Source organism: Sardina pilchardus, chromosome 10 (assembly GCF_963854185.1).
Source record: "Sardina pilchardus chromosome 10, fSarPil1.1, whole genome shotgun sequence".
NCBI classification, from domain to species: Eukaryota; Metazoa; Chordata; class Actinopteri; order Clupeiformes; family Clupeidae; genus Sardina; species Sardina pilchardus.
The window spans coordinates 6,337,042-6,348,777 of NC_085003.1; the positions used below are offsets into that span (position 1 = coordinate 6,337,042).

Genomic DNA, 11,736 nt, shown 5'->3' on the forward strand with positions numbered 1-11,736 from the left:
CCTTTGAAGGTCAAACTGGCCATGACTAGTCTTGTTAGTCCAAGGTTTCTCATTTAAAAGCCTATGCGTTTGGAGCAAAAATAACTGTGAATGTTTAGATTATTTCATTACAATTGTGTTTTAGACAGTTCATGCTGTTTTTTCAATATGAAGTCAGTCGCATAGAATACCTTTTATACCACAGACATCTGTTTCACTCTTTGGGCCTCCATGTAAATGATGGGCAGTCATTAAAATGTGACTAATAACTAGGCAAATCATTTGTCTTGGATAGGGCTTTAAGCACAAACATTGATGTTTATTATTTATGATAATGTTCTTCAGAGTTAAGATCTTTGTTAGGTAAAACCCAGTTCTTAGTTACACTATTCAAACATTGACAATGATTACACTTTCTACGATTATGATTTGTAGTTGCTTGAACTTCTGAAAGAATGTTAAACACTAAATAAAAAAACAAGGGATATTGATACACTACACAAAATACTCTGTTTCAGAGTAATTGTAGCATAGTGTAGTAAGCATGCTCACTCTCTGGTTTTTTGTGTGGTATTTGGTTCAAATATCAACAAACGTGATGTCATCCAGAATCGCTTACAGCATCTTCAAATGTTGAGGTGAACCACAATGGCTTAATTTCCCCTTCAGCTTAAAGTTTTGGTGTGGCCTCACAACACACCTGGAGGACATTGTCTTTCATATACCTCTTAGACAGCTTGCTCATGTGCACAAAAGTGACATAACCAAAGCCCTTCAGGTTGCGATCAGCAGTAGGGCGCTGAAATGCAAGTAGGTCTGGCTTGGTCTCCATGACTTCTGTCATGTGCAGACCTTCAGCTGGATCCAGTATGGTCAGCTTTAATGTGCCCTGGAGGGGCCAGGCCACCTGGTGGTCAAAAGCCCCACGCATGGTGTGCACAAACAAAGACAGGAAGTTGGGGTTGTGGGTGGCAATGGGTGGCTGTAGCTGCAGCCTCAGGCAGAGCCTGTAGCCGGGCCGGCCGGTGTAGAAGCCTGGACTGTACAAGACCACGGGCTGATTGGCTCTGTGGCTTTCGAGGTGTTCCTGAAAGCCTTCCACGCGCCATGTGAAAACACCGTTGCACTGCTGGGCCTCCAGCTCCTGCACGGCGTGCTCCAGAGTGGCGGTCTGCTGGTGCAGGTGCTGCAGCTGCGCTGCCTGGGTGTGGGCCTGGATGCTCAGCTCGCGGAGCTGGTGGTCCTGCCTCACCAGGCGACCGTCCAGCTGTTGCACCGTCTCACGCATTTGTCGCAGGCCCAAGTGGTCCACCGAGCCAGTATCCATTTCAGATGTGACTGCAGAACTGCTCGCAGCCGCACCCATGGACGACGGCTCTCCATATAGGCTCTGGCGCTTGAGAAAGGCAGCCATGGAATTTAAGTGCAAGTGGGTGAATTCTTGCATGTGCTGGGCGAGGGAACTGCGTGACATCTGTAGACAAAAGCAACTGTGAATATGTTCATGGGATCGATGGTGTCAATGGTAGAAGTGCTCTTCACGTAGCTAAATAGCGGAGACAATATAGTGACCCCTGAAAAATACAAATTAAAAGTAAACGGACCTTTTCCTCACATCCGAAGGAACTGAAAGTGCAAGTGACTGGAGCTTCAGGACAGTCTGTATCACAATGTGACGCCAACTGAAATAAAAGTTTGAGCATAAAATGTAACTTTATTGATGCCACAGTATCTGCCTTAATGTATACATTTATCCCACATTCTTCATGGTATATAGTTGTATTTTTGCCTGGAAGAATGTTTGGCTAAATGTTAGTCAATGGTCGAGCCTAGTCTGGATTGTAGGCTACACTGTCAGGTTAAACACAATACACTTGCTATATTTAGCATTGTTCAACAAAGAAAACAGTGAAAACATGGCTAGCTATAGGCCTAGACATTATTTCAAGGATTTAACTACTGTGCGGTGCTTGTGATCAGTATGATTTTAGTAACTGTTCAATTAATTTAGCACTTGTTGATTCCACTGACTCACATGGTCACGAATGAGCTCTCCACTGCAGTACTTGCACACCACACTGGCGAAAGGGCACAGGTCTTCATGAAGCTGCAAGAGGAACAAAGGGTTCAACTTATAACATTTGAACGCAGGACATGACTAGAATTGAGCATGTATACGGTCATTTCCTCCTCTGAATGCAAAGGCTTTGCCAACCAATTATTTTGATGGAACATGACACTCCACGCCGACATCAAATAACTGTGGGTCGACTACGTTATTTATGGCTGTGACACACCTGTTTTTCATCCCAGATGTACATTTCCATACAAGCAGGGCAGGGAACTGGGCGACGTAGGCAGTGTTGGACTGTGTGCTCGTCCAGCTGGTTCTTATGCAGTGCAGCCTGGCACAACGGGCACGGCTCAGTAGAGAACTGGCACTGGGCCAAATGAGACTGTTAGGAAGAAGAATCTGTCAGTTTGTGATAAATCTTTTGTATGACCATGTCCTTTTTTTTTGGTTTTTGATCATCTGGAATATTTAAGAACATTTTGAAAACAGAGGATTTGTCCGCACTTCGCAGTAAAAATGTGTTGTGTTCTTTTTTTTGCGAAACAAACTTCTAAATATCGGAGCTCCATCTTCTGGTGGCATTCGGAATTGCAGCAAGCCACAGTGAGAGACAGGATCTCTCGATTGGCGAAGTTATCGCTGAAGAGCTGGTCCAGTGTTAATACCTCATTGTCTATTGGACATTTTGATCCTGCGTCCCTATCAATGACATAAGATAAATACGATCTCTTTGTAGGAATAATGTAAAACCCAAGCCAAAGTCTGCTGGCCTAATCGATCGACGTGTTGAATAACTCACCTAATTGATCTCTCGATGCAACCACGGCAGAACCGATGCCCACATGGAGTTTGCACTGCCGTCCGGAGCGCCATAAGACAAATTGGACATTCATATTTTTTCTCAAGTGGAGGGTCAAACTCTGCATCATAGCCTTGTGGCGGAGGCGTATGCATACCAGAGTCTTCCTGTAGGCCTACATTCAAAGTGTCAGTAGATCTAATGGATTTTGTAAGTTTTTCATGCACAGGTAGGCCCATCTCAAATCCTCCATCGTCTCCGCAGCTTTTAACAGTAGGCTTACTACAACACTGTTCCCCCATCATTTCGACTTGATGTCTGGAAATAATGAATAAAGTAGACAATATAAGAGTAATATCCATATAAACTAAAGTGAAGCCCATAAAAAAGTAGGCCCATACTATTCCAATGTTATCATTCTTACCCGAAAGCGACAATGACTTCTTGCACATGCAGCTATTTTACAGTGAACACAATTCTGACTGATACTGAACTTATAGTTAAAGTTACTTCCTCAATATGGAGAATTGTTCGACATGATTTAGAGAACAATGCGACTAACTTCCCATTTCTGTGAGGTGTGTGACCACACCATAAACTAGAGTAGTGGTGGTTTGAATCACATTTCCAATTAAATTTGATAAAGCAGACGCCTTCGCCCATAACCTGCTAAGGCAATTTACAAAAATACCCTAGCCTAGGCTAAAATGTTTTAGGGGACTTTAGGCTTCGGACCGCTTCGGACAGCTGTGTAACCTAGTCAAAAGAATGTTATGCATGTGTCAACTACATTTCATTTTACACAACCTGCGTTAGTCAGGACTAAGATTTAAGTCAAAGTTGAGTTTCAGGCTTATATTGAACGATAACAATAGTCGACCAAACCCGGGCAGTAGACTATCAGCAATTATTGTAGATATAATAGGCGGAGCTTGCTGGTATTCTCCTGAAGTCATATGTGACGCCTGCGTACTTGGTGAATCTTGTGCGCATGCTCTGTTGCCGCTGGTCGCCGTGGGCTTGTAGCATCAACAGCTTGAAAGCGAGGAAGAAGCAGTGGGATATTATCTCGCTTGTTTCTAGTATTTTCCATTCCCTTTCCCCTTCCCGGTTGGTATTGCAGGAGATAATTTCACCGGATTTGCTGTTTTTGGTATCAGAAGAAACTTTGCAAACGAGGAATTTCATCTTGCAAACGCTAGCTAAGGTTAACGTTATACAAACACGGTCACAAGCTGATGGCGGCCACTGTAGAGGAGCTGTATCGAAACTATGGGATCCTTGCAGACGCAAAGGATGACTTGAGTCAGGTAAGTCGGTTTAAAGAGTATTTTGTGGGACGTTTGTGACTAGGTGGGAAACAAAGCTATATGGGTAACCTTGTAAACAACCAAACACTGTTAAGTAAGCTATTCTAGCTAGGCACAAATTGTAATGTTACAGGAGCATGGCCGTGCGTTAAGCCACACACCGCTAGCAGTAGCAACGTTAACGTTAGCCTGTGGGTTATCTGTTAGCTATGTCAGTTCCTCACTAGCCAGCGCAATCGCATACTATTAGCTTTTCGGCTAACCCTATGGGATTGTCCGCTTTCCTGGCTAAGTGATAACGTGGGATGATAACTAATGTTAGCTAGCTTCCCTCGACTCTCGCACTCTGCATTGTAGGCTAACCAACACAGCCAGATGCATTTAGCATTAACTAATTAAACGAAATTAGCCAATTGTTCATTGCTTTACCGTTAGTAGGTCAATAACGTTGATTTGTCGCCAGGTATCACTAGATACATTTTACCAGTTGGTAACGTTAAACATTTACGTCAGAAACGAATGTGTGTAAGTGCGCTGCTCAAGTTAGCTTTATCGTCACTTACACTAAGTGGCGTTCTAGCCTATTAGCAACTGCACATTGTGTTAACTTCATGTTGTGATGTTTTCCTTTGCTCATTTTCAAATAGCACAAGGATGCATATCAAGTCATTCTGGATGGGGTGAAGGGGGGCCCGAAGGAGAAACGTCTGGCCGCCCAGTTTATCCCTAAATTCTTCAGCAGTTTCCCTGAACTGGCTGATGCTGCCATCAACGCACAGCTCGACCTATGTGAAGATGAAGATGTCTCAGTAAGAATATGAGCATGTTTGTAAAACGGTGTTTGATGGGTTGCTTAGTTTGAGCTTGTTGTACCTTAATGTTTGCATGTCTGTTTTCTCCAGATCCGTAGGCAGGCTATCAAGGAACTCCCTAGATTTGCTGCTGGAGAAAACCTCCCTAGAGTGGCTGACATCCTGACACAGCTTTTGCAAACAGGTATATTATTCCCCAACTGCCTTGGTGGTTACATCAATGGCACAATGTACTTTCCCAGAGTAGTGTACTGACATTTACGCATTACATTATTCCTTCTGTTTTGAGTTTTTAACCTGGTTGTCAAGATCATTCAGTCTGTGTAGAGCAAGGTGGTATCTTTATCACGCTGTACAATGTGACCTGTGATAATGATATAGACTTGGAGGCATTACACAGTGAACATTGAAGTACTTTCTTGAGGGATGCAGAAACCTACCGTTGTCATAGAAGCAATAATACTAGATGATTGTTATGAACTGAGATTTTCTGTTCATGCCTTCCTGCGTGTTTCCTGCCCAGATGATTCTGCAGAGTTCAACCAAGTGAACACAGCATTGATCTCCATATTCAAGATTGATGCCAAAGGTACATTTCTTTGTGTTTTACCATTGTGGCAGTGTTTTGCGATGTCAAAGGAATAGATATTATTATATTTTTGGACTGTTCGTTTCAACCAGATGCATCTAATTAACATTATATACCATTGGTGCTGTGAAATGTAGTCCTCCAGATGCTGTATGTAGGATTTTGTTATGTAACTTACTGTCAGTTCTGTGCTTTGTGGTCATTTTGTTGCATGTTCTTTTGTTACTCAAGGTACTCTGGGTGGTCTGTTTAGCCAAATACTGCATGGAGAAGACATTGTGCGGGAGCGGGCTATTAAGTTTCTCTCCACCAAACTCAAGACAATGCCTGAAGATGTTATGACAAAAGAGGTTGAAGACCACATTTTCACTGAAACCAAGAAAGTAAGTTAGGAAAGATTCAATCATCATTGAATGGGGGGGGGGGGGGGGGGGGGGTCACTGTTATTGAATAGGGTGGAGATTCATTGTTGTGGTTGTTGATGGCTATTTAAAAGTGATTGATGGATGGATGGATGGATGGATGAATGAATGAGTGGTGGATTTGCATGGAAGAGAAACGGACTAAGCCTCAGCTTTTACTGTTTGTTTTGTTTCAGTATTCCTACTTACTACCTGTCTGTACTTCCACTTAACCACTGTGTTGCTGTGTTTCCCCCAGGTGCTGGAGGATGTGACGGGGGAGGAGTTTGTGTTGCTGATGCGCATTCTGTCCGGTCTGAAGAATCTGCAGACGGTGAGCGGGCGGCAGCAGCTGGTGGAGCTGGTTGTGGAGCAGGCCTTCCTGGAACAGGCGCTCAACCCGGCCGACGCAGACGCCGTAGACCGTCTGCTGCAGTGCACGCGTCAGGCTCTGCCCCTGTTCTCGGTGAGTGTTCCTCGCTGTTTGGTGTGCCGACGTCTCCTATTTCTAACACTGATCTGAGTACAGGGCTGGTTCTTTGCCATTTACCGATTTGTGTTACTCTGTCAAGGGCACTGTCTTGGCCCTCCAATCAGATGACGTTGGCAACAGTGGCCCCCAGCTCATTTGAATTTGAGATCCCTACTGTAGGCCAATAGAGAAACCGGTGTCACTGATTGGCGATCAGTCCGATGTCTCTTGTTGTGTTGCAATATGATGCTCGCGTTCATGTAGCCTATGCTGCTTAATAGAACTCGCTCTTAATAGAGCGTACTCTATCTATGGGTGAAAAGAGATAGATAAATAGGCCTAGCCTACTTGAAAAAGGGGAAAAAAGCAGACTCTGAACTGTAAACAAATAGAACACTTTTTTTTTTTTTAATATAAAAAAATGTCCCATGGCTCGGAAAAGGTTGAAAAACACTGGCCTAGTGGTTGGCCTCCCTTTTGTGCTGTTTCTTGCAGACCTGCCTATTAGTTGTTTTTCACGGCAGGCTTTATGCATAGCCTGCCTATGACCGAGGAAAAGAAAATGTTGGCTAACTAACAAATGCCCCATGCTACACTTAAGTGTATGTCTGACCATAGACTCGAGGTAAAACATAACATTGTTGGGCTACTTTTCTTCTGCCCTTGGTGAGCTTAACAAGTGTTAGTGTACTCGCAAATTCACATTCCCGTAACTGGCCATTCTGAATTCCTTTGTGAAACAAAAAGAATATGCACAGAGTATAATTGTGAATTTACTTCTGCTTAACACTTGTCTTGCAAAGTTATTGCTTGTTCATGAGTTACATTGTCATATTTTCCATGCATTGCTGATAGTTAGACATCCTTCCAGATGGATAGGCTTCCAGATGGATATAGCGTACCAATTGGAGACCCCCCCCTTTAAAATATGTTGGGATATGTCATCATTGCAGCCTCACTTGTCACAGGAGGAGCAGAAAGACACTGACGTAGCATGAGGAATAGATTTATTCCCTCACAAAATAATTATGTAAGGGATGATCAACGACGCGCCGCGCGTTTATAGGAAAATAATGCACATTCGAAGTGGTAATAAGGACCCGACACCGCTAGTGGTGGGGGAAAAAATCGATTCTGTTCAGTATCGCGATATTTTGTGCATGCAATTATATCGATACGAGTAGCTCAAAGTATCGCAATACTTAATTATATAATTTAATTATCTATTTTACTTTTATTTGAGGCGAGTTTACTCAGGGTTTACTCTGATCACATTAAATATGCTAGATAGATAGATATATAGATAGATAGATACTTTATAGATCCCCAAGGGGGAAATTCAAGATATTACGCTCACAAGGTGGCGCTTGTTGTGGCGTTTTATTGTGCATTCAACGGCAATTTCAAATTGAAAGTGTGGGTGTGTTTCGGTTTTCAACAAAAAGCAAATAGTAAGGACCTTGATATGCACCATGCCATGACAAAGTGGGTTGAACAGTGTTATTTTCCTTATTTTTTGTAATGCTTTCGAACAATATGAGAGACATGAATAGCAATATATCGCAGCATCGAATCGCAATACTTGTTGTATCGCAATATGTTTAGAATCGCAATAATATCGGATTGTGGCCCAAATATCGCAATAGTATCGAATTGTCATTCTTTTGCCAATTCCCACCCCTAGACACCGCAGGCGGAGGGGACTTTACACTTCGATAAGTGCATTATTTTCCTATAAACGCAAGGCGCGGAGTTGATTATCCCGCTTATACCACTGCTACTATCACTTTCGTTTATATTGCCGCTGTCTTAGATACAACGTTGTTGATTTTACCGTTACATTGACATTGGCGAATTAATATGCAAGTGTAATAATAAGCCCAAAAGTAGGGAACTACTTCATAGCCGTGCGGTATATAGAAAAATAATGCACGTTCCAAACAGCGTATCACAATAGGAAATTTGACCAAGCAGTGGTATAACAAATAATAATGGATTGAAAAAAAAGACCAGTTTCTTTCTATCAACACCAGTGACTTTTCATAGATCAGGGTTTGACCTCAAAAACGGATAGTCTGGCTAGTCTGTTTTTGGCTGCATACATGAATGCCAACTTTTTTGTTAGTTTGTTTTTGTTCTTCCCAAATAAAGCTACTCGGGTCATCTGGTGAAAATTACTGTTCTCTCATGTGCAGCTAAGTATTGTTAAATAATTGTGCCCTTTTTTTTTCTTTTCCTTAGAAAAATGTGCATTCCACACGTTTTGTGACGTATTTTTCTGACAACGTCCTGCCAAATCTCAGCACATTGACCAGTCCAGTGGCAGAACTTGATATCCAACTGGAGGTCAGTGTTTTTTTCTGTGTTGTAATTTTTAGATGGAATTCATGTAGCGTGTAGTTTGCTGTTTACTGAAGGGCAGATGTTAATGCCGTAATCTATTTTCTTTATCTCTGTTCAGGTTTTGAAGTTGTTGGCAGAAATGAGTCCGTTCTGTGGTGATATGGAGAAGCTTGAAAACAACCTCAAGATGTTGTTTGAGAAACTCCTGGTAATGCCTCTACCCATCAGTATTACAAAGTAAATGACGTGTGCAGCAGGGGCGAAGCAAGTTCACGAGACATTTGCCAGCCACAGTGCCTAGAGCACCCAGCAATTATTTTTCATCCATCCATTCAATCCATCAATCTATCCGTTTTCGAAATAATGCCCTTGGTGGTTTTCTGGACTGATCTTTGGTTTGTGATAAAAACGCATTTGAGTTGTGATGAATTGTGTTGATGATTGGCTTCTCTCCTGCTGCAGGAGTTCATGCCTCTGCCCCCAGAGGAAGGAGAGAACGGGGAGAACACCGCCAACGAGGAACCCAAGCTGCAGTTCAGCTATGTGGAGTGCCTTCTGTTTAGCTTCCACCAGCTTGGCAAGAAGATGCCCGACTTCCTCATTGACAAAATCGATGCAGACAAGTTGAAAGATTTCAAAATCAGGCAAGTTATAAGACTCTTTCTTTACTGCAGGACGGTGTTTTATGCAAGTTAAAAGAAACAAAACCATATTAATACCATATTAACTGCCCCTATGTATTAATGTCATAAATGAAGACATTTTGCCAAATCAATTCAGTCTATAAACCGCGACTAATAGTTGAGAAATTATGGTTGACTTAATATGTTTTGCCCCCTGTGACCGCAAATGTTTTAACCTGAGACATACAAGTTGTACTTGATTGTTTACTTCATGACTGTTGTGTAGGTTGCAGTACTTTGCCAGAGGACTGCAGGTGTACATTCGTCAGCTCAGAGTTGCACTGCAGGGCAAGACAGGGGAGGCACTTAAAACGGAGGAGGTACGTGTCTCGTCATGTTTGTTATGTCTTACTTGGTTATGTTGGCAATTAGTACTGCCAAAGGTTAGAAATATAATATTTGAAGTCACGGTTGCTGGTATAGTAATAAAAACATAAGATTAGTGGGTGGGTAATGTCTACTTAAAAAGTCACAATACCTTTTCTGTGGTCTCCTGGAATTTATGTTTTGCGTTCTTTTTTTCTCCTACAGAACAAAATCAAAGTGGTGGCTTTGAAAATTACCAACAATATCAACGTCCTCATCAAGGTATCTCTCAAAATCACACTGTATGACCAATGACTTTCTTTTATGAATGAAACTAACAAACAAATCATATGACCTCTCATGACCCTCATCTCTCATATGTAGGATCTGTTCCACAATCCTCCTTCCTACAAAAGCACTGTCACTCTGTCCTGGAAGCCTGTGCAGAGGGAGGCTGCAGCAGTCGGGTACGTTTTTTGCTTAGTTGAGCTCCTCTCTCTGATTTCAGAGAGGTAGACTCAAGGCCACAGGATCTCTAATGTACTGGGTATGTTCCCAGCTTTAGTAGGTCCACAGCTAAACTTTTGGACCTTTATCTAGTGTTGGATGAGATTTTTGAGATCTTGAGGTTGGTAGTGAAATGCAAGACCTGTTGAATCAACAAGTGCCATATGTAAACATCACCATGCTACAGTAAGCCAGCAACAAAATGTTAAAACGCAGAAAAGTAAATATAGCTCTTAAAGTGTAGATTAACCAAAGAAGTTTGGGGAAATTAGGACCAATCAGTGGTTCAAGCAAATGAACATTAACCATCCATCCTGTGAAACCCACGAAGTGTTTTGGAATTTGAGAAAATTATGTAATTTGTTCTGCAGCGAGAAACGGCCGCCTGGGGATGATGTTGGCCCTGGCACCACTGTGAAGAAGCTGGCACCAACGCTGCCCAGGAGAGATGCCCGTCAGATCTACAACCCCCCCAGTGGCAAATACAGTGGTACCATCGGCAACTTCCCAAATGGTGAGGACTTTTGTCCTCACATAATTTTTTTTTTTTCTCAAATTGGGGGAAAAAATAGTTTCTTAAGTGTTTTTTGTTTTGTTTTGTTTTGTTTATAGAACAGCGTGGTGGTTTCCGAGGAGGTAGAGGTCGAGGCTTTGGAGGCAGAGGGAACCGGAGCCGAGGAAGGATCTACTGAGTGGTGAAGGACTGTCTGTTACCACATAACACACACACACAAACTGAGGCATAAGAAGACCGTTGGTGCGCTGAGCTTGATCACCTCAGTGCCATTGTCCAATCTACAGCGCAATTTTAGATCCTGTTTTTGTTCTTTCCAAGAGAATTTTTGATCCCTTCCAGAGAATGATCCGCATCACGTTTTGTTGTAGTTTTCCTTCTTTGCCTGACCTTTTTGTGGAACAAGGACTGCCAACTTGTACTTTGATAGTTTGTTTTTGATTGATGGAGAAAAAATGATTGTTTTACAAAATGACTTACATTGTACCTTTTTTATTTAATCTTTTAATTTTTTTAGAGATTCATGTTTGACGTAGAGAAACCTGTTGCAAGTTTGTAAAATCCTGATAATGTTTTTCATCTGAATTTTTATCATAAACTTGTATTTGAAGTCACATGTTGCTGTTCTTTGATTAGATTTGTAACTTTATTAGGCATACCATAGGAAGAACTACTATTTAATATAAGTCGTTGTGAGAAAAGTATTACTAATCGCGTTTGTCTATACAGTGGTCTGGCAGTATTGATCCTTTTTTTTTTTTTTTTTTTTGACAGTTTAAATCTGATTAATCGTTGGTGGGAGTAGTCAAGTATTGTAGTGTGATGTTGCTTTTAAATGTCAACGGTGAGATTGTAGGGAACGTCACAGTAATCAATCAGCAATCAAAAGTTCTGTTATTGGCACTGGTGGGAAATCCACTTCAGTTTTTAAGGGTGTTAACAAAGTA

At 42.0% G+C, this 11,736-nt stretch overlaps 2 protein-coding genes across 4 annotated transcripts; one reads left to right on the forward strand and one right to left on the reverse strand.

The window, feature by feature from the left end:
* Window positions 1–277: 277 nt before the first annotated feature.
* Window positions 278–3,745, reverse strand: traf6 (TNF receptor-associated factor 6). 2 transcript variants are annotated; one of them, XM_062546951.1, is made up of 7 exons: window positions 3,277–3,745; window positions 2,853–3,170; window positions 2,602–2,752; window positions 2,277–2,435; window positions 2,015–2,086; window positions 1,584–1,661; window positions 278–1,453 (listed from the first exon to the last, which is right to left on the reverse strand). In XM_062546951.1, exons 2-7 carry the CDS (start codon window positions 3,155–3,157, stop codon window positions 650–652), a joined length of 1,569 nt encoding a protein of 522 aa, XP_062402935.1. In that variant the 5' UTR covers window positions 3,158–3,170; window positions 3,277–3,745; the 3' UTR covers window positions 278–649. The 2 variants fall into 2 exon arrangements, with proteins under 2 accessions (XP_062402935.1, XP_062402934.1); XM_062546950.1 differs by lacking the exon at window positions 3,277–3,745 and having other exon boundaries at window positions 2,853–3,215.
* Window positions 3,746–3,822: 77 nt separating this feature from the next.
* On the forward strand, window positions 3,823–11,403 carry api5 (apoptosis inhibitor 5). Of its 2 annotated transcripts, none has more exons than XM_062546953.1 (14): window positions 3,823–4,162; window positions 4,810–4,971; window positions 5,065–5,158; window positions 5,498–5,563; window positions 5,795–5,946; window positions 6,224–6,430; window positions 8,678–8,782; window positions 8,898–8,987; window positions 9,242–9,423; window positions 9,689–9,782; window positions 9,994–10,050; window positions 10,153–10,235; window positions 10,647–10,765; window positions 10,888–11,403. In XM_062546953.1, exons 1-14 carry the CDS (start codon window positions 4,091–4,093, stop codon window positions 10,965–10,967), a joined length of 1,563 nt encoding a protein of 520 aa, XP_062402937.1. In that variant the 5' UTR covers window positions 3,823–4,090; the 3' UTR covers window positions 10,968–11,403. The 2 variants fall into 2 exon arrangements, with proteins under 2 accessions (XP_062402937.1, XP_062402936.1); XM_062546952.1 differs by having other exon boundaries at window positions 3,826–4,162; window positions 10,647–10,789.
* Window positions 11,404–11,736: the final 333 nt, after the last annotated feature.